Source organism: Pseudophryne corroboree, chromosome 3 (assembly GCF_028390025.1).
Source record: "Pseudophryne corroboree isolate aPseCor3 chromosome 3, aPseCor3.hap2, whole genome shotgun sequence".
NCBI lineage: Eukaryota > Metazoa > Chordata > Amphibia > Anura > Myobatrachidae > Pseudophryne > Pseudophryne corroboree.
In genome coordinates, this window is record NC_086446.1 from 617048115 (window position 1) to 617072900 (window position 24786).

The 24786-nt window shown below is 47.4% G+C and overlaps 1 protein-coding gene across 2 annotated transcripts in view; it reads right to left on the reverse strand.

Moving 5' to 3' along the window:
* Positions 1–24786, reverse strand: part of NOC3L (NOC3 like DNA replication regulator) — a 221075-nt gene that overhangs the window by 86836 nt on the left and 109453 nt on the right. For both annotated transcript variants that reach the window (XM_063961653.1, XM_063961651.1), the window contains exons 12-13: positions 1392–1472; positions 983–1083 (exon numbers count right to left, since the gene is read on the reverse strand). In XM_063961653.1, coding sequence (XP_063817723.1) covers positions 983–1083; positions 1392–1472 — 182 coding nt within the window. The remainder of the gene's footprint in view (positions 1–982; positions 1084–1391; positions 1473–24786) is intronic.

A 24786-nucleotide genomic window follows, 5' to 3' on the forward strand; every position in this document is an offset into this window, starting at 1 on the left:
AAATCCCATATCCAAAATACCTCTGGTCCCAAGCATTTTGGATAAGGGATACTCAACCTGTATTAACATTTGATTTTACTATATTACAGCAGTTTATAAAACCAGCACGAATCAATCCACCCCAGGGATGCCCGGTATTGTTCACTGGTCCCATTGTCACTGAACATTTATATTGGCATACGGACTTGGTTTTCAGCTGCATTTTAATACAATCTGCATTATCATGAAGCATTTATATTAAATATTGAATACTCATTATGCAATTGCTATATACTCATATAAGAATGTTTTTTATATAATAGCAAAACATACAGTTATAAATGAGTATATGTTCGTTTTTAATAAAGTAATTTAATTCATTATATTTGGACTCCTTGGCTGTTATCATCTGTGGTACAGTACACATGGATATATGAGCGCCTCTATTAATATCTCTTTGTTCACACAATAACAAGGCTCTGCCACTCACAAGTAATGTCATATGTACTACAAACTAAATGAATTCAAAGATAACTCTTACTAAAAAGAAACTATGTTACTAAGATACAAACAGGCAAACAATGTCTAAGATACTGTAACGGAACTGCAGTTCTAAATCAAAACTTTGCTTAGAATTCACCTCAAAATACATAATTTAATAATGCTGTATTTGCTAGCAGCAAAGCAGTCTACATAACCTTGTCAGGAGCAATAATGTTACCCTTTGCACACATCTCAGGCGATACAATGCTGGGACTATTTGTAAAATGCAGCTAAAAGCAACGGCTACAAAGCAATAGGCCACTAATGTCTGTTTGCACAACAAGAATCCAAACATAGAAAGAAAACAAAGCCGTTTACACAACAAGTAAACAAACCTATAAACCTATATCAGAGAACTGGGACTCTCTCAGTCTGGGAACTGCTCTACCTAATGCAGCCATAAAAGTAGCATGCGTCTGCCTCTATCCCTCTGGCCCCTACACAAAATAAACACACTCACTTTGCCAGGCCTTCCAAGACAGCAGGAAGGAGAACAGATTTCTGCGCTCGTTTCAGTATTCTGAAGTAGGTTAAAAAAACAATGTTCAGTGTTTCCATATGCTGTGGGAAAATGGAGAAAAACACAGTTCATTATTGTGATGAGCAGCAGATTAACTCTCTCATAGCCAGCGGTGACTGCAAGTAGCCCATTGATGCCCCAAAGCAGCTCACTGGTGTGACAGATAATCAGGAGTAAGTGCCACTGGGGGCTAAAGAACATACTTGGTTATACCTAGTCATACGCAATTAAAATTTCATTACAACGCAGATTTTTTAGAAAAAATATATACATTAAATGCTGCACACTGCTGTATACGTATAACTATATAAAAACAAGTAAATGGAAATGAGTGCGTTAAAAGACTTACCAGTTTTAACTTCTTTTCTTTGCTTTCTGATGCCTCGGCTTCCAGGAGTTCTCTCTCCAATTTCTCTTCGGCTTTCTTCCACTGCGAGTACAATGGAGTGTGGTGAGTAGATATAATGTACAAATCCCCATATTGTATGTGTTGCATTCCTTAGTAGAGCATTATCCATGATTTGGCCACAAGGGGCACTGTGGCACTGGAACCAACAGAACTATTTAATCTGGTCAGGGTAATGTTATGGTTGATGGTTTTCTATGGAATTAGGACTCAATAAAACAGCAATTTCCATCCAGATTCAACTAAACATTTCCACAATTCCAATAACTAGATGAGGCTCCATGAGGAGCAGAACAGACACAGGTTTATGTAACTTGTGGAACTACAAATGCCAGTATATTATGGGAATTATTTCATGACAGCTGGAAGGTCAGAGCCTAGCTCCTACCTATAAATATAATGAGGGGATGTGATGGCTATAGTAAGTATTCAACTAAGGGACATTTTTCACAATTTATTTTCTGACAGGTTGTGAAATAAACATCAACAAAAAAAATACTATTATGTCGAGAAAAGAACTTATTTAAAGTTTGTTATTTAATTTTAATTAGCTACAATCACAACAATGGATTGCATAAAGGTTTCCTTGTACAGTCTTAGATGATAGGAATTTGGTGCAAGCCTAACACTAATGCACATCATATCAACAACACAGATAGTGACTTCCGGTTCTGGCTCCCATGTGATCGGGTGCCTGGTGTGAGAGCTCCGCTGCTACCCCGGCCAGCACAGCACGCAGCGCCGCGTTCACGGCAACAATCCCGGCGGTTCCCGCAGCCTTGGCGAGGGGAAGCTCTTATCCACCTTATGGAGAAGTTTCTCACCTCTCCCATGCCGGCAAAGCAGCAAAGATCCCGCTCTGAGCGGCGCCGGGCGGAATCCAACATGGCCGCCGCACCGGACACACTGGAGAGCACGCAGCAGCTGGATGATGGATCTCAGCCTGCCTCTCCTGACCCTGCAGCTCCAGTCTCATATGAGGATGTAGTGAAAGCAATCCAGGTAACAATGGGGCCCCTCATGGACGCGCACGCTGCTAAGCTGACGCAGGTGGCACAGGACATTTAGTCTCAGATGAAACAGCTGTCCCAGAGGGTATTATCCACTGAGCAAAGATTGGGGGAAGTATTCCAAGACGTGGCAGAATTAAAAACGAATACTGACACTATGCAGAAATCTTATTACCAAGTTATGAATAAATTAGATGACCTAGAAAACAGGTCGAGGAGGAATAACCTCAGGATCATGGGCCTAGCAGAATCTCTTAAAGGGCCAGACCTGTATCGTTTTTTTTACAAGTGTCCCTCCCAGAGTTGTTGGAGATCCAGGACACATGTGCAGACATGGTAGTGGAAAGGGCCCACCGGTTAGGACCGCCCAGGACGGGTCAGAACTAGAGATGAGCGGGTTCGGTTTCTCTGAATCCGAACCCGCCCGAACTTCATGGTTTTTTTCACGGGTCCGAGCAGACTCGGATCCTCCCGCCTTGCTCGGTTAACCCGAGCGCGCCCGAACGTCATCATGACGCTGTCGGATTCTCGCGAGACTCGGATTCTATATAAGGAGCCGCGCGTCGCCGCCATTTTCACACGTGCATTGAGATTGATAGTGAGAGGACGTGGCTGGCGTCCTCTCCATTTAGATTATAAGAGAGAGAGATTTACTGGAGCTTAGGACTAGGAGGAGTACTGTAGAAGTGTAGAGAGTGCAGAGAGTTTACTAGTGAGTGACCACCAGACAGTGCAGTTTATTTAATATATCCGTTCTCTGCCTGAAAAAAGCGATACACACAGTGACTCAGTCACATACCATATCTGTGTGCACTGCTCAGGCTCAGCCCAGTGTGCTGCATCATCTATATATATTATATATCTGTCTGACTGCTCAGCTCACACAGCTTATAATTGTGGGGGAGACTGGGGAGCACTGCAGTGCCAGTTATAGGTTATAGCAGGAGCCAGGAGTACATAATATTATAGTGAGTGACCACCAGACAGTGCAGTTTATTTAATATATCCGTTCTCTGCCTGAAAAAAGCGATACACACAGTGACTCAGTCACATACCATATCTGTGTGCACTGCTCAGGCTCAGCCCAGTGTGCTTCATCATCTATATATATTATATATCTGTCTGACTGCTCAGCTCACACAGCTTATAATTGTGGGGGAGACTGGGGAGCACTGCAGTGCCAGTTATAGGTTATAGCAGGAGCCAGGAGTACATAATATTATATTAAAATTAAACAGTGCACACTTTTGCTGCAGGAGTGCCACTGCCAGTGTGACTGACCAGTGACCTGACCACACTGACCACCAGTATAGTTAGTAGTATACTTATATTGTGATTGCCTGAAAAAGTTAAACACTCGTCGTGTGACTTCACTTGTGTGTTGTTGTTTTTTTTATTCTATAAAAATAAAACTCATTCTGCTGACAGACAGTGTCCAGCAGGTCCGTCATTATATAATATATAATATATACCTGTCCGGCTGCAGTAGTGATATATATATATTTTTTATATCATTTATCATCCAGTCGCAGCAGACACAGTACGGTAGTTCACGGCTGTGGCTACCTCTGTGTCTGCACTCGGCAGGCAGTCCGTCCATAATTGTATACCACCTAACCGTGGTTTTTTTTTCTTCTTTATACATACATACTACTACGACATCTCTTTATCAACCAGTCTATATTAGCAGCAGACACAGTACAGTACGGTAGTTCACGGCTGTGGCTACCTCTGTGTCTGCACTCGGCAGGCAGTCCGTCCATAATTGTATACCACCTAACCTTTTTCTTTGCATCATGTGCTGATTGGGGAGGGTTTTTTGGAAGGGACATCCTGCGTGACACTGCAGTGCCACTCCTAAATGGGCCCGGTGTTTGTGTCGGCCACTAGGGTCGCTAATCTTACTCACACAGTCAGCTACCTCATTGCGCTTCTTTTTTTCTTTGCGTCATGTGCTGTTTGGGGAGGGTTTTTTGGAAGGGACATACTGCGTGACACTGCAGTGCCACTCCTAGATGGGCCCGGTGTTTGTGTCGGCCACTAGGGTCGCTAATCTTACTCACACAGCTACCTCATTGCGCCTCTTTTTTTCTTTGCGTCATGTGCTGTTTGGGGAGGGTTTTTTGGAAGGGACATCCTGCGTGACACTGCAGTGCCACTCCTAGATGGGCCCGGTGTTTGTGTCGGCCACTAGGGTCGCTAATCTTACTCACACAGCTACCTCATTGCGCCTCTTTTTTTCTTTGCGTCATGTGCTGTTTGGGGAGGGTTTTTTGGAAGGGCCATCCTGCGTGACACTGCAGTGCCACTCCTAGATGGGCCCGGTGTTTGTGTCGGCCACTAGGGTCGCTAATCTTACTCACACAGCTACCTCATTGCGCCTCTTTTTTTCTTTGCGTCATGTGCTGTTTGGGGAGGGTTTTTTGGAAGGGACATCCTGCGTGACACTGCAGTGCCACTCCTAGATGGGCCCGGTGTTTGTGTCGGCCACTAGGGTCGCTTATCTTACTCACACAGCGACCTCGGTGCAAATTTTAGGACTAAAAATAATATTGTGAGGTGTGAGGTATTCAGAATAGACTGAAAATGAGTGTAAATTATGGTTTTTGAGGTTAATAATACTTTGGGATCAAAATGACCCCCAAATTCTATGATTTAAGCTGTTTTTTTAGTGTTTTTTGAAAAAAACACCCGAATCCAAAACACACCCGAATCCAACAAAAAAAATTCGGTGAGGTTTTGCCAAAACGCGTTCGAACCCAAAACACGGCCGCGGAACCGAACCCAAAACCAAAACACAAAACCCGAAAAATTTCAGGCGCTCATCTCTAGTCAGAACGCGAGGCCACGTGTGGTGATTTTTCGCTGTTTAAACTTTCTTCATAAAGAAGCTATTTGGTCTGCTTCCAGGAGATACAGGACTCTTGCATGGGATGGTGGGGACATTCGGCTCTTTCAAGATTACTCTGCAGAAGTATTCAGAGCTCGCAAGGATTTCTCTCAGATTTGCTCTCGCCTGGTCCAGGAGGGCAGGAAGTTTGCACTGTTGTACCCTGCACGTTTACAGCTCTTTGAGGGGAACTCCTTTCGTGACTTTTCTAATGTAGCTGACGCAGCTGGTTATCTGTCTGAAGGAAGGAAATCGAGACATTTGTCTTCTCCTACTTCTCCACGCTCCACATCATAGGCCCTGAGCAGGGGGTTACATGCGTTACTTGATGGATGGCCTGGGAGTTCCGGCCGGGACTGCTAATATGCTTGCTATTTGTATGGTACCCATGAACGGGGAATAATTGCCTAAATGCTTTTCATCTAGTTTATAAGTACCAGACACCCTCTTTTCCTTAGCCTCAGTTTAATCTGTTCAGTTGGGCTGGGTGGAGGCTGGGATTCTTATTTATCCTTTTGAATGTCGTTATTGGCCGGGGTGTGCTAGGGGTAAGCACGCCAAGTTTGAAGTTAGCATTACGGATTTCTATATGGCTGAAGTTCTTATTTCTTGGACGGTAGAGGCGAGTTACTGCCTCTTGTCCTGTTCTGTCTTTTTTTTCTCTATGTGTTACCCTCTTTGTGTCCCGTCTTGTCCCCCCGGTATGTTTGTTCAAGTGTCGCGGTGGATGGAGCAGCGGTGGCTGGACCACCACTTCCTTTATGTACTCGTCATTACTTCATTGGGTTTACTTAGGTTAGTTGCATGTCGTCTCTAGCAATTAGCACATGGAATGTGGGGGGTATAAACTCCCCGGCTAAGAGGAAAAAAATCCTTATGTATCTAAACAAGCTCCGCATGGATATAGCATTCTTGCAGGAAACGCACCTCCTCCCTCTAGAGCAGGCATTCCCAACCACGGTCCTCAAGGCACACCAACAGTGCAGGTTTTAGTGATTTCCAGGCTTCAGCACAGGTGACTTAATTAGTAGCTCAGTTATTTTGATTTAACCATCTGTGCTGCAGCCTAGATATCACTAAAACCTGCACTGTTGGTGTGCCTTGAGGACCGTGGTTGGGAATGCCTGCTCTAGAGGTAACCAAACTTAACACACTTCGGTGGTCAGTATTGGCCTCGGCCCCATACTCCTCTAAGGCACGGGGAGTGGCCATACTGATAAGACAGTCCCTATCTCATACTGTTCATTCTATAAAGGTTGACCCGCAGGGTCGATACGTTGTTGCAGACGTCACAGTAGATTGCACACGCTTATTGCTATGTAATATATATGCTCCGAATAACCGCCCCAAAGTGTTTTTCTTGGATATGTTGAACAAACTATATGGTCATATAGAGTCTAACATTGTGTTAGGGGGTGATTTCAATGTAGTTTCGTCTCATGTTTTGGATAGGAATGTGGCTTCGAGTCGGGGGTATAGCACCCCGAAAGTGGGTGTTCAGTATCTAACACGCCGACTGCGGGTGGTGGATGTGTGGAGGGCATGCTATCCGCTGGAACGGGATTATACCTGCTTGTCTGCTGCGTATGGTACGCTCTCCCGCATTGACTACCTGTTGTTGTCAGAACACATGTTCCCCAAGGTTATGGATGCTGGGATCGAAGCTATTAGTATTTCGGATCACGCCCTATGTTGGATTAAACTGTCGGTACACGTAGATAAAGACCCGGTGAGGCAGTGGCGGTTTCCGGCACATCTGGCTAATTCATTGAAATTTCGTAATATGTTGGAAGCGGCATGGCTAGATTACAAGAGTAATAACGCTGGTTGTGAGTCCGAGAAGCCTCTGATGTTCTGGCAGGCGTCTAAGCCCGTCATGAGAGGGGTTATTATGTCTTCCTGTGCACACAGGGATAGGCAATTAGACGGCTCATACTTGGAAGCCCAGGCGAACTTGACGACTTCCTTTCAAAGGTTTAAGCAATCACCAACCCCAACTAATAGGGCTGATTATAATAATAAGAAGGCCGTTTTTGATAATATTCTGAGTCACTTGGAAGCCAAGCACACTTTTTATAGGAATGCCTCCTTTCATAGATATGGTAATAAACCGGGTAAATTAATGTCCTTATTGAAAGGGCGTCACTCATCTTCGGTAATTAAATCCCTCCGCACTAGCGACGGTACTAGGGTCCGGACTAATGCCAAGATAACGGAAGTGCTGAGCTCTTTTTATTCCCAACTGTATTCTCAGCCTCCTAGTAATCTGCCCAATAAAGAGGCCTTTTGGGATAATATGAGTTTACCTCAGATGTCTGACAGCCAGGCCTCATCCCTTATGGCGCCCATATCGGGGGAGGAGGTAGAAAGGGTGATTAAGGCATTGAAAACTGGAAAGGCGCCGGGACCGGACGGCCTCTCCAATGATTATTACAAAATCCTATTACCCCACATCTGGGACACATTGCAGGTATTTTTTAATGAACTACTCTCAGGTCAGGCCCTGCCTAGTTTCTTTAATTCAGCTTTCCTTAGAGTGTTGCCGAAGCCAGGTAGGGACCCGGAACTCCCGGAATCTTATAGGCCCATCTCCCTCCTTAATACGGACTATAAGTTGTTTACCAAGATATTAGCTGACAGGTTGAAACTTGTATTGCCCTCTATTGTCCACCCAGATCAGTCGGGGTTCATTTGGGGTCGTCAGGCGGTTGTGAATATCAGAAAAGTTTTAACTGTAATGCAGAGGTTACAGGATTCCTCAGATACGGGCACCAATGTTATCCTATCACTTGATGCCGAAAAGGCATTTGATATGGTGACTTCGGACCATTTATTTGATACACTACATAGGTTCGGGGCCCCGTCTGCCTTTGTAGAGATGTTGGCCGCTTGTACAAAGACCCTGCCACGCAGGTATTGGGAAATGGTTATATTTCTTCCCCCTTCTACATTCAGAGAGGCACCCGTCAGGGTTGCCCCCTATCCCCACTGCTGTTCGCTCTGGCCCTGGAGCCACTGGCGATGGCCCTCCGTGACGCGTCTTCCTTTAGAGGCATTTCTATGGGCAGGCTGGAGGTTAAAATAGCACTGTTTGCAGATGATATGTTGCTGTTTATTGCTGACCCCAGCAGGTCAATAGGACCTATAGTTTCCATCATTGACAGCTTTGGATCCTTTGCGGGTTACAAGGTTAATCTTTCCAAATCGGAACTAATGCCTCTATCGTAGGGGTGGGCAAAATACGGCCCGCGGGCCGGATGCAGCCCGCAAACCGATCCTGCCCGGCCCACTGCCTCCCACCAGCAAGCAATGACAAGCAGCCCGACCGGCTGAGCTGCTTGTCATTGCTCTGCACTGCAGTACCTCCAAGCTGCCGGCGGCGCTTCTCTCCCCTGCTGCTGCTGCGTTGTAGCAGCCTCCTCCTCCCGCCTCCAGAGTCCCCAGTGACAACGGCTGTGTTCAGCCGAAAAGGGGTGGGGCTACATGGCGATGAGGGGGCGGGGCTACACGGGACCTCAGGGGGCAGAGCTACACGGGACAAGAGCCAGACTGCTACAGATCCATCCTTTCTGCCACTGCCAGCCAGATCAGTAAGTTAATGGGAAAAGTGAGAGAAAGAAAGTGTGTGTGTGATAGTGTGCGTATATTTGTGTGTGGGGGCAGTGGCGTCAGACTGTTTTAGGTTTGGGGGAGAGATCTTTAGCTCTCACTGTACCAACCGCTCCCGTGTTCTGTCACTGTGTCACCCCTCCCCGTGTTCTGTCACTGTGTCACCCCCCCCCCCCCGTGTTCTGTCACTGTGTCACCCCCCCGTGTTCTGTCACTGTGTCACCCCCCCCCGTGTTCTGTCACTGTGACACCCCCCCCGTGTTCTGTCACTGTGTCACCCCCCCGTGTTCTGTCACTGTGTCACCCCCCCCCCAGTGTTCTGTCACCGTGTCACCCCCCCCAGTGTTCTGTCACCGTGTCACCCCCCCCAGTGTTCTGTCACCGTGTCACCCCCCCCAGTGCTCTGTCACTGTGTCACCCCCCCCAGTGCTCTGTCACTGTGTCACCCCTCCGTGTTCTGTCACTGGTCACCCCCACCGTGTTCTGTCACTGTGTCACACCCCCCGTGTTCTGTCACTGTCACCCCCCCTCCCCGTGTTCTGTCAACGTGTCCCCCCCACCGTGTTCTGTCACTGTCACCCCCCCTAACCGTGTTCTTTCACTGTGTCACACCCCCGTGTTCTGTCACCGTGTCACACATCCGTGTTCTGTCACTGTCACCGCCCCTCCCCGTGTTCTGTTACTGTGTCACACCCCCGGTGTTCTGTCACCGTGTCACCCCCACCATGTTCTGTCACTGTGTCACACACCCGTGTTCTGTCACTGTCACCTCTCCGTGTTCCGTCAGTGTCACCCCCCTCGTGTTCTGTCACCGTGTCACCCCCCGTGTTCTGTCACCGTGTCACCACCACCGTGTTCTGTCACTGTGTCACCCCCACCGTGTTCTGTCACTGTGTCACACCCCCCTGTGTTCGGTCACTGTGTCACCTCCACCGTGTTCTGTCACCGTGTCACCTCCACCGTGTTCTGTCACCGTGTCACCTCCACCGTGTTCTGTCACTGTCACCCCCCCTAACCGTGTTCTTTCACTGTGTCACACCCCCGTGTTCTGTCACCGTGTCACCCCCACCGTGTTCTGTCACTGTCACGCCCCCTCCCTGTGTTCTGTCACCGTGTCACCCCCCTCGTGTTCTGTCACCGTGTCACCCCCACCGTGTTCCGTCACCGTGTCACCCCCACTGTGTTCTGTCACCCCCACCGTGTTCTGTCACCGTGTCACTCCCACCGTGTTCTGTCACAGTGTCACACCCCCACTGTGTTCTGTCACCGTGTCACCCCCACCGTGTTCTGTCACCGTGTCACCCCCACCGTGTTCTGTCACCGTGTCACCCCCACCGTGTTCTGTCACCGTGTCACACCTTTCCCCAGGGGCCATAAGACACTGGATAATTTGCTTGCCGCACAATAATTATCCTAAATAAAATGTTAGTGTGTAAAAAGGCTCTCTACGTGCCGTAATGTGTGTAAAAGGGGCTCTACCTGGTGTAATGTGTGTAAGTGGCGCTGTGTGGCGCAATTTGAATAATGGAGACTATTGTGCAGCCTAATATGAATCTGTATTATTTTTTTGCCCACACCCCTTCCACATGAAGCCACGTCCCTATATTTTTGGCAAGTGGGGGGAGCTGCTATTTTATATGTGGCCCTCGGATACTGACAGGAAATGTCAAGTGGCCCCTCAGCTGAAATAATTGCCCACCCCTGCTCTATCGGGAGATGCGTCTTTTTTCAATAGGCACCCGGTTTTATCCCAGTTCCCTAGGACCCAGAGGGCTCTTAAGTATTTGGGGATAATGATCCCTACGTCACTGGAACTGTTATATGCAGTTAATGTTGCACCGGTCCTGACGGCTGTTCGGGTCCTCCTAGACGGGTGGGTTAATTTGCCTTTGTCCTTGATGGGTAGGGCCACGGTCCTTAAAAGCGTGGTGTTCCCGAAACTCTCATATGTTTTGCAGATGCTGCCATTTAGCCTTACAAAAAAAGACTGCAAGTCGGTGAATTCCATGTTCTCTAAATTTTTATGGGGAGGGAAGAAACCTAGGATTTCTTATGCTAAACTTCAGTTGCCAAGGGCAGAGGGGGGGCTGGGAATCCCAGACTTGGAAGCGTTTAGTAGAGCAGTGATGTTCCGTTATGTCACGGACTGGTTATGGCAGCGTTCCTGCTTTACCAATTACACATTGGAGGAGGAACTGTTTGCCCCCTTCTCTCCCAGCGCCCTCCTCCACACCCCAAAGAACAAACTGCCGGCATCACTTAAAACGAATATTATCCTTTCTGATACTTATGGAGCCTGGCACTATTCCAATTCTAAATTACATAGACACCCGACCTCCTCCCGATACACAACTTTTTGGGGGAACCCTTGCTTCAGCCCGGGGCTGGAAAATGCTAACTTTAAGCAGTGGCGGGAGCGGGTAATTTAGTCTATTAGAGATGTATTTGACCCTGGGGGACGACATATGCTGTCCTTTGAGGAATTGAGGTCCAGATATGGTACAGCAAATTCAAATTTTTATATGTACCCGCAAGCCCGACATTTTGGCACTACTATGGCGGTCCCTATGCCCTCGCCAGACATACAGGATCCGATAGCCACTCTCCTCACTCTCACGAATGCCTCTACTTATCGTCTATCATATTATTATGATCATTTACGGGTGGTGCAGGAGGAAAAGCTATGGAATCGCACGATTTCTAATTGGGCGGGGGATATACCAGATTTCCCGGCGCAATCAATCCTACTGAAATCCTGTCAATATACATTTAAATATTTACATTCGGCTCAGCTTCAGGAAGTGTATTTTAAGTTACTACACAGGGCTTATATAGCCCCAGCCCAAAGAACACATATGATCCCGGATGGAACAAGTGAATGCTTAAAATGTCACGTGTCAAGGGCCTCCTTCTTTCACTGCTTCTGGGCATGTAGGAAGATTGCTACGTTTTGGAACAAAGTTATTGTATTCATTAATAGAACTCTCTCATTGGGGGTTGCCAGAGACCCCATAGCTTGTTTATGCAACTGTTTTGAGGGTTGGCCTCTTGGCCCAGATAGGAAGCGAGTCACTCCCATTCTCACAGTCATTCTCACGGTGGCTAACGAAGTTATTCTGAATCATTGGACGAAAAAATCATCTCCCTCTTTAGGGGAATTAAAAATAAGAATTTACTTACCGATAATTCTATTTCTCATAGTCCGTAGTGGATGCTGGGACTCCGTCAGGACCATGGGGAATAGCGGGCTCCGCAGGAGACAGGGCACATCTAAAAAAGCTTTTAGGTCACATGGTGCGTACTGGCTCCTCCCCCTATGACCCTCCTCCAAGCCTCAGTTAGGTACTGTGCCCGGACGAGCGTACACAATAAGGAAGGATCTTGAATCCCGGGTAAGACTCATACCAGCCACACCAATCACACCGTACAACTTGTGATCTGAACCCAGTTAACAGTATGATAACACAAACGAAGTAGCCTCTGAACAGATGGCTCACAACAGTAATAACCCGATTTTTGTAACAATAACTATGTACAAGCATTGCAGACAATCCGCACTTGGGATGGGCGCCCAGCATCCACTACGGACTATGAGAAATAGAATTATCGGTAAGTAAATTCTTATTTTCTCTAACGTCCTAGTGGATGCTGGGACTCCGTCAGGACCATGGGGATTATACCAAAGCTCCCAAACGGGCGGGAGAGTGCGGATGACTCTGCAGCACCGAATGAGAGAACTCCAGGACCTCTTTAGCCAGAGTATCAAATTTGTAAAATTTTACAAACGTGTTCTCCCCTGACCACGTAGCTGCTCGGCAAAGTTGTAATGCCGAGACTCCTCGGGCAGCCGCCCAGGATGAGCCCACTTTCCTTGTGGAATGGGCCTTTACAGATTTAGGCTGTGGCAGGCCTGCCACAGAATGTGCAAGTTGGATTGTACTACATATCCAACGTGCAATCGTCTGTTTAGACGCAGGAGCACCCAACTTGTTGGGTGCATACAATGTAAACAACGAGTCAGATTTTCTGACTCCAGCTGTCCTTGAAATATATATTTTTAATGCTCTGACAACGTCCAGTAACTTGGAGTCCTCCAAGTCGCTAGTAGCCGCAGGCACCACAATAGGCTGGTTCAAGTGAAATGCCGAAACCACCTTAGGGAGAAATTGAGGACGTGTCCTCAATTCTGCCCTGTCCGAATGGAATATCAGATATGGGCTTTTGTATGACAAAGCTGCCAACTCCGAAACTCTCCTGGCTGAAGCCAGGGCCAACAGCATGGTTACCTTCCATGTAAGGTATTTTAAATCTACCGATTTTAAAGGCTCAAACCAATGAGATTTGAGAAAATTTAGAACCACGTTCAAATCCCACGGTGCCACTGGAGGCACTATTGGGGGTTGTATATGTAGTACACCTTTGACAAAAGTTTGTACTTCAGGCACTGACGCCAATTCCTTCTGGAAGAAAATTGATAAGGCCGAAATTTGAACTTTAATGGACCCCAATTTGAGGCCCATAGACAATCCTGCTTGCAGGAAATGTAAGAATCGACCCAATTGAAATTCTTCCGTTGGAGCCTTCTTGGCCTCACACCACGCAACATATTTTCTCCAAATGCGGTGATAATGTTGTGCGGTCACTTCTTTCCTGGCTTTAATTAAAGTAGGAATAACTTCCTCAGGAATGCCCTTCTCTTTTAGAATCCGGCGTTCAACCGCCATGCCGTCAAACGCAGCCGCGGTAAGTCTTGGAACATACAAGGTCCCTGCTGAAGCAGATCCCTTCTTAGAGGTAGAGGCCACGGATCCTCCGTGAGCATCTCTTGAAGTTCCGGATACCAAGTTCTTCTTGGCCAGTCCGGAGCTACCAGTATTGTTCTTACTCCTCTTTTCCGTATAATTCTCAGTACCTTTGGTATGAGAGGCAGAGGAGGGAACACATACACTGACTGGTACACCCACGGTGTTACCAGAGCGTCCACAGCTATTGCCTGAGGGTCTCTTGACCTGGCGCAATACCTGTCCAATTTTTTGTTGAGGCGAGACGCCATCATGTCCACCTTTGGTTTTTCCCAACGGTTCACAATCATGTGGAAAACTTCTGGATGAAGTCCCCACTCTCCCGGGTGAAGGTCGTGTCTGCTGAGGAAATCTGCTTCCCAGTTGTCCACTCCCGGGATGAACACTGCTGACAGTGCTACGACATGATTCTCCGCCCAGCGCAGAATCCTTGCAGCTTCTGCCATTGCACTCCTGCTTCTCGTGCCGCCTTGTCGGTTTACGTGGGCGACTGCCGTGATGTTGTCGGACTGGATCAACACCGGCTGACCCTGAAGCAGCGATTTTGCCAGGCTTAGAGCATTGTAGATCGCTCTTAGCTCCAGTATATTTATGTGAAGAGACGTCTCCAGGTTTGACCACACGCCCTGGAAGTTTCTTCCCTTTGTGACTGCTCCCCAACCTCGTAGGCTGGCATCCGTAGTCACCAGGACCCAGTCCTGTATGCCGAATCTGCGGCCCACTAACAGATGGGCAGTCTGCAACCACCACAGGAGAGACAACCTTGTTCTCGGTGACAGTGTTATCCGCTGATGCATGTGCAGATGCGATCCGGACCATTTGTCCAGCAGATCCCACTGAAATGTTCGTGCATGGAATCTGCCGAATGGAATCGCTTCGTACGAAGCCACCATCTTTCCCAGGACTCTTGTGCATTGATGTACTGACACAGTTCCTGGTTTTAGGAGGTTCTTGACAAGTTCGGATAACTCCCTTGCTTTCTCTTCCGGGAGAAATACCTTTTTCTGAACCGTGTCCAGAATCATGCCCAGGAACAGCAGATGTGTTGTCGGGGTCAATTGAGATTTTGGAAGATTTAGAATCCACCCGTGTTGCTGAAGCACTACTTGTGTTAGCGCTACACCGACTTCCAGCTGTTCTCTGGACTTTGCCCTTATCAGGAGATCGTCCAAGTAAGGGATAATTAATACGCCTTTTCTTCGTAGAAGAACCATCATTTCGGTCATTACCTTGGTAAAGACCCGAGGGGCCGTGGACAACCCAAACGGCAGCGTTTGAAACTGATAATGACAGTCTTGTATCACGAACCTGAGATACCCTTGGTGTGAGGGGTAAATCAGGACATGTAGATAAACATCTTTTATGTCCAAGGACACCATGAAGTCTCCTTCTTCCAGATTCGCTATCACTGCTCTGAGTAACTCCATCTTGAACTTGAATTTCTTTATGTACAGGTTCAAGGATTTCAGATTTAGAATAGGCCTTACCGAACCGTCCGGTTTCGGTACCACAAATAGTGTGGAATAATACCCCTTTCCCTGTTGTAGGAGGGGTACCTTGACTATCACCTGCTGAGAATACAGCTTGTGAATGGCTTCCAAAACCGACGTCCTTTCTGAGGGAGACGTTGGTAAAGCAGACTTTAGGAACCGGCGAGGGGGAGACCTTTCGAACTCCAGCATGTAACCCTGAGATACTATCTGCAGGACCCACGGGTCCACTTGTGAGTGAACCCATTGATTGCTGAAAATCTTGAGTCGACCCCCCACCGTTCCTGAGTCCGCTTGTAAAGCCCCAGCGTCATGCTGATGGCTTTGTAGAAGCCGGGGCGGGCTTCTGTTCCTGGGCAGGGGCTGCTTGCTGCCCTTTCTTACCCTTTCCTCTGCCTCGCGGCAGATAAGACTGTCCTTTTGGTCGCTTTTTATAGGAGCGAAAGGACTGCGGCTGAAAAGACGGTGTCTTTTTCTGTTGGGAGGGGGTCTGAGGTAAAAAAGTGGATTTGCCGGCAGTTGCCGTGGCCACCAGGTCCGAAAGACCGACCCCAAACAATTCCTCTCCTTTATATGGCAATACTTCCATATGCCTCTTGGAATCCGCATCACCTGACCACTGTCGCGTCCATAAACTTCTTCTGGCAGATATGGACATCGCGCTTACTCTTGATGCTAGAGTACAAACATCCCTCTGAGCATCTCGCATATAAAGGAAAGCATCCTTTAATTGCTCTAGAGTCAATAAAATACTGTCCCTATCCAGGGTATCAATATTTTCAGTCAGAGAATCCAACCACACTACCCCAGCACTGCACATCCAGGCTGAGGCTATTGCCGGTCGCAGTATAACACCAGTATGTGTGTATATACTCTTCAGTGTAGTTTCCAGCCTCCTATCTGCTGGATCCTTGAGGGCGGCCGTATCAGGAGACGGCAACGCCACTTGCTTTGATAAACGTGTGAGCGCCTTATCCACCCTAGGGGGTGTTTCCCAGCGCGCCCTAACCTCTGGTGGGAAAGGGTATAATGCCAATAACTTCTTGGAAATTAGCAGTTTTCTATCGGGGTTAACCCACGCTTCATCACACACGTCATTCAATTCCTCTGATTCTGGAAAAAATACAGGTAGTTTTTTCACCCCCCACATAATACCCCTTTTTGAGGTACCAGCAGTATCAGAGATCTGCAAAGCCTCCTTCATTGCCGTGATCATATAACGTGTGGCCCTATTGGAAAATACGTTTGTTTCTTCACCGTCGACACTAGATTCATCTGTGTCGGTACCCGTGTCGACTGACTGAGGTAAAGGACGTTTTACAGCCCCTGACGGTGTCTGAGACGCCTGAACCGGTACTAACTGGTTTGCCGGGCGTCTTATTTCGTCAACTGACTTTTGTAATGTGCTGACATTATCACGTAATTCCATAACTAAAGCCATCCATTCCGGTGTCGACTCCCTAGGGGGTGACATTACCATCATCGGCAATTGCTCTGCCTCCACACCAACATCGTCCTCATACATGTCGACACACACGTACCGACACACAGCAGCCACACAGGGAATGCTCTAATCGAAGACAGGACCCCCTAAGCCCTTTGGGGAGACAGAGGGAGAGTTTGCCAGCACACACCAAAAGCGCTATAAATGTATATAAACAACCCTAGAAGGTGTTGTTTACTATATATGCGCTCTTAATATATAAATATCGCCAATTTATGCCCCCCTTCTCTTTGTTACCCTGTTTCTGTAGTGCAGTGCAGGGGAGAGACCTGGGAGCCTTCCTCACCAGCGGAGCTGAGCAGGAAAATGGCGCTGAGTGCTGAGGAGAATAAGCTCCGCCCCTTTTTCGGCGGGCTTTTCCCCGGTTTTTAAGAAACTGGCCTGGGTTAAAATACATACATATAGCCTTAATGGCTATATGTGATGTATTTATTTTGCCACTAAAGGTAATTATATTGCTGCCCAGGGCGCCCCCAGCAGCGCCCTGCACCCTCCGTGACTGAGTCAGTGAGCCGTGTGACAACAATGGCGCACAGCTGCCGTGCTGTGCGCTACCTTCAAGAAGACTGAGGAGTCTTCTGCCGCCTGCTTTCCGGACCTCCGTTCTGCCGTCTCTTCAGCGTCTGTAAGGGGGATCGGCGGCGCGGCTCCGGGACGAACCCCAGGCTGACCTGTGTTCCGACTCCCTCTGGAGCTAAGTGTCCAGTAGCCTAAGACTCCAATCCATCCTGCACGCAGGTGAGTTGGAAATCTCTCCCCTAAGTCCCTCGATGCAGTGATCCTGTTGCCAGCAGGAATCACTGAGATTGAAACCTAAAAAAAAACTTTTCTAAACAGCTCTTTAGGAGAGCCACCTAGATTGCACCCTCTCGGACGGGCACAAAAACCTAACTGAGGCTTGGAGGAGGGTCATAGGGGGAGGAGCCAGTACGCACCATGTGACCTAAAAGCTTTTTTAGATGTGCCCTGTCTCCTGCGGAGCCCGCTATTCCCCATGGTCCTGACGGAGTCCCAGCATCCACTAGGACGTTAGAGAAAAATGTGCTTTTACGGGCTCTCTATTTCGAGCGCCTGGCCACCTTGCCAGACATTGAGAGGGGGGTTGCTCGCTTTTATTCAAAATGGGAGCTTTACATTGACAGCCTAGACATTGCAACACAGGGCCATATTGAAAGGCTCTTCGAAAATACCTCCTGGATTCTCTATAAACGTGTGGATGCTAATTGATATAAGTGTACACTTTGCTGTTTTGAGGCTGATGAGTTCATAGGTTGTTTGTACTCCGCGCGACTACGGAGTGAATTGTCTTGTCTTGTCTCCCCCTTCTTGTTTTTCCCCTCATTATTATTTTATCATGTTTATAAGTGGGTGGTAATAGTTTACAGTTTAAAGTGTATGACTACAGGATATGCGGAATTAGGTGGCACAAGATGCAAGGCACTGAGATACCCGCAGTTCTGCTATAGCGGGGATGTACGTCTGTATTTATGCCTTACTTATAATTTTTCATTATGAATCACCACTGTATGTAACTCTTTACATTATGAAAATAAGAAAATAAAAACAGTTTTACAAAAAGAAACAACACAGATAGTGGTGGGAGCATAATATTATGGGGTCTGTCTCTGCTTTAGACAATAGGAAACGAGTAAAAAATGGCAAATGTATACAGCAGGGTATAGGCACGTCTTGGTGTCTGCAAGAGATGTGGGAAAAGATTTATATTTCACCCAATGCATACAGGGAAAGCTACACTTGAGTGGTTTAAATACAAAAGGCAGATTTCTGGTCACTTACAGTTGAATCCCCTTCTTTTAAGCAGGCTGGGGGAGACTGAACCATGGGGATTGCAGGTTGGACTGGAGCTGGCACTTAAACTAAACTGTAACTTTAAAACAAAGCTCCTCCCCCCTGCAACCTTATAATGCCAGTACTTCTTTAAAAGAGTCAGGTACAGGTGTTTCCTCTTACATTGTTGCTGCAGTCACACAAAACAGTCCTTGAAGTCGCGCCATGCCGTGGCGGTACTCTGTGGTGCCGGGCGTCTTTTTTTTTAGCGTTTTGTACCGCAAAAATGAGTCTTAGACGAAAAGTAATGTAATAGGACGCACAAGCAGCTTCTGCTGATTGAAATGATATGCAGCATGCCTATATTCTCTGTGTAATTGCAGCTCTATCTGCATCCAAAATGCCACGTTACAGTGTTTTCCACGAAAACACTGTAATCTCTTGTATGCAAATACAGTTTTCACACACAGAATATAGGCATGCTGCATATCATTTTAATCAGCAGAAGCTTGCGCATTTTCACAGAAAAACACAAAAAAAAGACGTGCAAAGTTACAGACTCACACGACACTCACGTGTTATGTGTAACGCGACTTGTAGCACACACAGCAAAGATGTAAGATGACACATCTGTAATGTGTAGCAGTAACCAGTGAAACTGTTAAAATAATAAAACGAACCAGTAGGGAAAACAGGGTCAAGAACCAACACCTCATACGACCATGAGGGAGGGAACACAGTGTCCCCCAGCCTGCTTAAAAGGATTCAACGTTAAGCAACCAAAAATCCTCTTTTCTCTGTCAGCAAGGACACTGGACCACAGGACGTTCAATAGCTGTCCCCAGGTGGGAAAACGCTCAAGCTACCCAAATGGAGAACAGTATGCTCAAAGTGAGCATCGTCAGAGGCACAGTAAAAATGAGCAAAAGTGTGGACAAAGGAACAGGTAGCTGCATAACAGACCTGTTCCGCCGAAGTCAGTGACACACTGCCTGGGAGGTCGCAACTGCCCTAGTGGAATGCTTTTACACCAGGTCTGGTGCTGGTCTCCACACACTAAAATATGCTTGAGTAATGATTGAGTGGATTCAACATGTAATGGTCTGCTTTGTAGATGACCAACCATGTTTACGTGTGTCGTAAAGAACAATCAAAGGACTTGTGCATCAAACAGAAGTAGTCTAGGCCAAGAAAATCCGCAGAGCTCGGACTACATCTAGCACAGCCAGATCAAAAACTGTAAAGATGATTTCCTGGTTTAAGTGAAAAGCCATAACAACTTTATGCTGGAATGTACAGATGTGTCCTCTTACTGTACATCCTTGTTGTAGTCCCGCTAAACAGCGGGACTCTGTAGCACCAAGCGTCTCTTTTTGTGGGTTTTTTCCGATGAAAATGCGTCTAAGACGCAAAGTAATGTAATAGGACGCACACGCAGCTTCTGCTGATTACAATAATATGCAGCACACCTATATTCTGTGTGTAATTGTGGCTATATCAGCATCCGAAATGCCACAATAGTGTTTTCCATGAAAACACTGTACACGTTAATGTTTTCCATGAAAACACTGTAGCATAGCATTTTGTATGCAAATAAAGTTTCAGTCACACACAGAATATAGGCATGCCGCACATCATTTTAATTAACAGAATCTGCTTGTGCATCCTATTACTTTACTTTGTGTCTAAGAAGCATTTTCACAGAAAAACACAAACAAATACCGTGGCAGCTACAGTCACACAACACTCACTTATGTGTAACGCGAAAAGTAGCACAAAGAGCCAAGATGTAAGAACAACACATCTGTAGGAACCGTACGGAGAACCGCTTTGTCGTCATGGAACATGAGAAAAGGCAGCTTGAAAGACAAAGCCCCCAAACACGCCGAGCTGAGTCAATAGCCATAAGAAACATAAGCTTCTAGGTAACAAATTGAAGATCCACTGAATCGAAAGGCTCAAATGGAACCTGTTTAAAAGGAGATAGGACCCACAGTGCTACCAGCAGACGAAACAGTGGTTGAATACACACCCTACAAAAAAGGTTCAAACATCTGGAAGGGCAAAACGCCACCAGAAATAAAACGGACAGGGCTGAAATCTATACTTTCAAGGAACAAATCTTTAAACTGGCCTCCAAACCCCCTTGGAATGCCAAGAAACAATAGAGGCAAAACTTGGAGGTATGGACCCTTTTCTGTTCACAGCACAAGATGTAGCTCTTCAATGCCCTGTGGTAATTGTGTGATGAAACCTGTTTCCGGGGCCCAGCATAGTACGGACTACCAAGAAAGGAAAAACTTTTAGCCTTCAAAAGCTCGGTCTCAAAAGCCAAGCCATTATAGCCAACCAAGGAAGGTCCTTGTGTAGAAACAAATCTTGCTGCAGCAGGTCTGGTCATAGTGGAAGCCACCACCTGAGACACACCGTCATTTTAAGAATGTCAGCGTATCACGACCTGCACAGCCATTATTGAGCCACTAGGATTACTATCACCCGTTAAACAATGGAGTCAGGAGAAACAGATACGCTAAATGAAAACCTCATGGAACAGTTATGTCATCCACTGCAATAGACAGCGCGTCCCTGGATCTGGCACAAAACTGTGGAACCTTGAAGCAGTGTCGAGTGGTCATGAGATCCACTTGCGGAAGGCCCCACTTCCAAACTAACTGTTGGAAAACCTCTGAAGCTCGAGAACAATCCCACATGGGTCTGCTGAGGAAGTCCGCTTCCCATTTTTCCACTCCTGGTATTAACAGAGTCAGAACAAAGGTCTCCAACCAGGAAAGGATTCAGGCTGTCTCATCCATCGCTGCTGTGCTCTTTGTGCCTCCCTAATGTTTTTCAAATTAATACGAACTGGCAGGTGACCAGGACGGACTTGGCAACCAAGAGAACCGGAAAGAGGGCTCGGAGCTCGAGCATGTTGATTGGAATAGTAGTTTCTGATGGTGAGCCAAAGATGTAAAATGTCACGGCACCCCAACCTAGGAGACTCGTTCGTGTCCATGGTCACAATGGCACAATCCTGAGTGGCCAAGGACTGTTCCTGGAGGAGATAAATCAACCACCATTGGAGAGACTGACAAATGCAGTTGGACAGAATGAGAAACAGAGGAGAAGGATGCTGAGCAACTCATTCAATTTTGATGAATTTCCCAATGAAATTCCCGCAACTGGAATCTGGCATACTAAATGGTCTCTAAGGTGGAGACCATCATGCCCAACAACTTAATGCAAAGCAAGATTGACGGATGAGACACTGACAGTACTGTCCTGAGCAGTAGGGTCGACGCTTTGGAATCTGGACAAGAAAACTTGCTGGAGAGTGGTGTCAAAGAACGCCCACAGAAAATAAGAATTTACTCACCGGTAATTCTATTTCTCGTAGTCCGTAGTGGATGCTGGGACTCCGTAAGGACCATGGGGAATAGCGGCTCCGCAGGATACTGGGCACAACTATAAAGAAAGCTTTAGGTCTAACTGGTGTGCACTGGCTCCTCCCACTATGACCCTCCTCCAGACTTCAGTTAGGATACTGTGCCCGGAAGAGCTGACACAATAAGGAAGGATTTTGAATCCCGGGTAAGACTCATACCAGCCACACAAATCACACCGTATAACTCGTGATACAATACCCAGTTAACAGTATGATAACAACTGAGCCTCTCAACAGATGGCTCAACAAAAACCCTGTAGTGAAGCAACAACTATATACAGGTATTGCAGACAATCCGCACTTGGGATGGGCGCCCAGCATCCACTACGGACTACGAGAAATAGAATTACCGGTGAGTAAATTCTTATTTTCTCTGACGTCGTAAGTGGATGCTGGGACTCCGTAAGGACCATGGGGATTATACCAAAGCTCCCAAACGGGCGGGAGAGTGCGGATGACTCTGCAGCACCGAATGGGCAAACTCTAGGTCCTCCTCAGCCAGGGTGTCAAACTTGTAGAATTTTGCAAATGTGTTTGACCCCGACCAAGTAGCTGCTCGGCAAAGTTGTAGAGCAGAGACCCCTCGGGCAGCCGCCCAAGAAGAGCCCACCTTCCTCGTGGAATGGGCTTTTACTGATTTAGGATGCTGCAGTCCAGCCGCAGAATGTGCAAGCTGAATCGTACTACAGATCCAGCGAGCAATAGTCTGCTTTGAAGCAGGTGCACCCAACTTGTTGGGCGCATACAGGATAAATAGCGAGTCAGTCTTTCTGACTCCAGCTGTCCTGGAAACATATATTTTCAGGGCCCTGACTACATCCAACAACTTGGAAGCCTCCAAGTCTTTTGTAGCCGCAGGCACCACAATAGGTTGGTTCAGATGAAACGCTGATACCACTTTAGGGAGAAACTGGGGACGAGTCCTCAATTCTGCCCTATCCATATGGAAAATCAGATAAGGGCTTTTACATGACAAAGCCGCCAATTCTGATACACGCCTGGCCAAAGCCAAGGCCAACAACATGACCACTTTCCACGTGAGATATTTCAAATCCACGGTTTTAAGTGGCTCAAACCAATGTGACTTTAGGAAATCCAACACCACGTTGAGATCCCAAGGTGCCACTGGAGGCACAAAAAGGGGGCTGAATATGCAGCACTCCCTTAACAAAAGTTTGAACTTCAGGCAGTGAAGCCAGTTCTCTCTGGAAGAAAATCGATAGAGCCGAAATCTGGACCTTAATGGAACCCAATTTTAGGCCCATAGTCACCCCTGACTGTAGAAAGTGCAGGAAACGGCCCAGCTGAAATTCTTCCGTTGGGGCCTTCATGGCCTCACACCACGCAACATATTTTCGCCAAATGCGGTGATAATGGTTTGCGGTTACTTCTTTCCTAGCTTTAATCAGCGTAGGAATGACTTCTTCCGGAATGCCCTTTTCCTTCAGGATCCGGTGTTCAACCGCCATGCCGTCAAACGCAGATGCGGTAAGTCTTGGAACAGACAGGGCCCCTGCTGCAGCAGGTCCTGTCTGAGCGGCAGAGGCCATGGGTCCTCCGAGATCATTTCTTGAAGTTCCGGGTACCAAGCTCTTCTTGGCCAATCCGGAACAATGAGTATAGTTCTTACTCCTCTTCTCCTTATTATCCTCAGTACCTTTGGTATGAGAGGAAGAGGAGGGAACACATAAACCGACCGGTACACCCACGGTGTCACTAGAGCGTCCACAGCTATCGCCTGCGGGTCTCTTGACCTGGCGCAATACTTTTCTAGCTTTTTGTTTAGGCGGGACGCCATCATGTCCACCTGTGGCCTTTCCCAACGGTTTACAATCAGTTGGAAGACTTCTGGATGAAGTCCCCACTCTCCCGGGTGGAGGTCGTGCCTGCTGAGGAAGTCTGCTTCCCAGTTGTCCACTCCCGGAATGAACACTGCTGACAGTGCTAACACGTGATTTTCCGCCCATCTGAGAATCCTTGTGGCTTCTGCCATCGCCGTCCTGCTTCTCGTGCCGCCCTGTCGGTTTACATGGGCGACCGCCGTGATGTTGTCTGACTGGATCAGTACCGGCTGGTTTTGAAGCAGGGGTTTTGCCTGACTTAGGGCATTGTAAATAGCCCTGAGTTCCAGAATATTTATGTGCAGGGAAGTCTCCTGACTTGACCATAGTCCTTGGAAGTTTCTTCCCTGTGTGACTGCCCCCCAGCCTCGAAGGCTGGCATCCGTGGTCACCAGGACCCAGTCCTGTATGCCGAATCTGCGGCCCTCTTGAAGATGAGCACTCTGCAGCCACCACAGCAGAGACACCCTTGTCCCTGGAGACAGGGTTATCAGACGATGCATCTGAAGATGCGATCCGGACCACTTGTCCAACAGGTCCCACTGAAAGGTTCTTGCATGAAACCTGCCGAATGGAATCGCTTCGTAGGAAGCTACCATTTTTCCCAGGATCCGCGTGCAGTGATGCACCGACACCTGTTTTGGTTTTAGGAGGCCTCTGACTAGAGATGACAGCTCCTTGGCCTTCTCCTCCGGGAGAAACACTTTTCTCTGTTCTGTGTCCAGAACCATCCCCAGGAACAGTAGACGTGTCGTAGGGACCAGCTGTGACTTTGGAATATTTAGAATCCAGCCGTGCTGTTGTAGCACTTCCCGAGATAGTGCTACCCCGACCAACATCTGCTCTCTGGACCTCGCCTTTATCAGGAGATCGTCCAAGTACGGGATAATTAAAACTCCCTTCTTTCGAAGGAGTATCATCATTTCGGCCATTACCTTGGTAAAGACCCTCGGAGCCGTGGA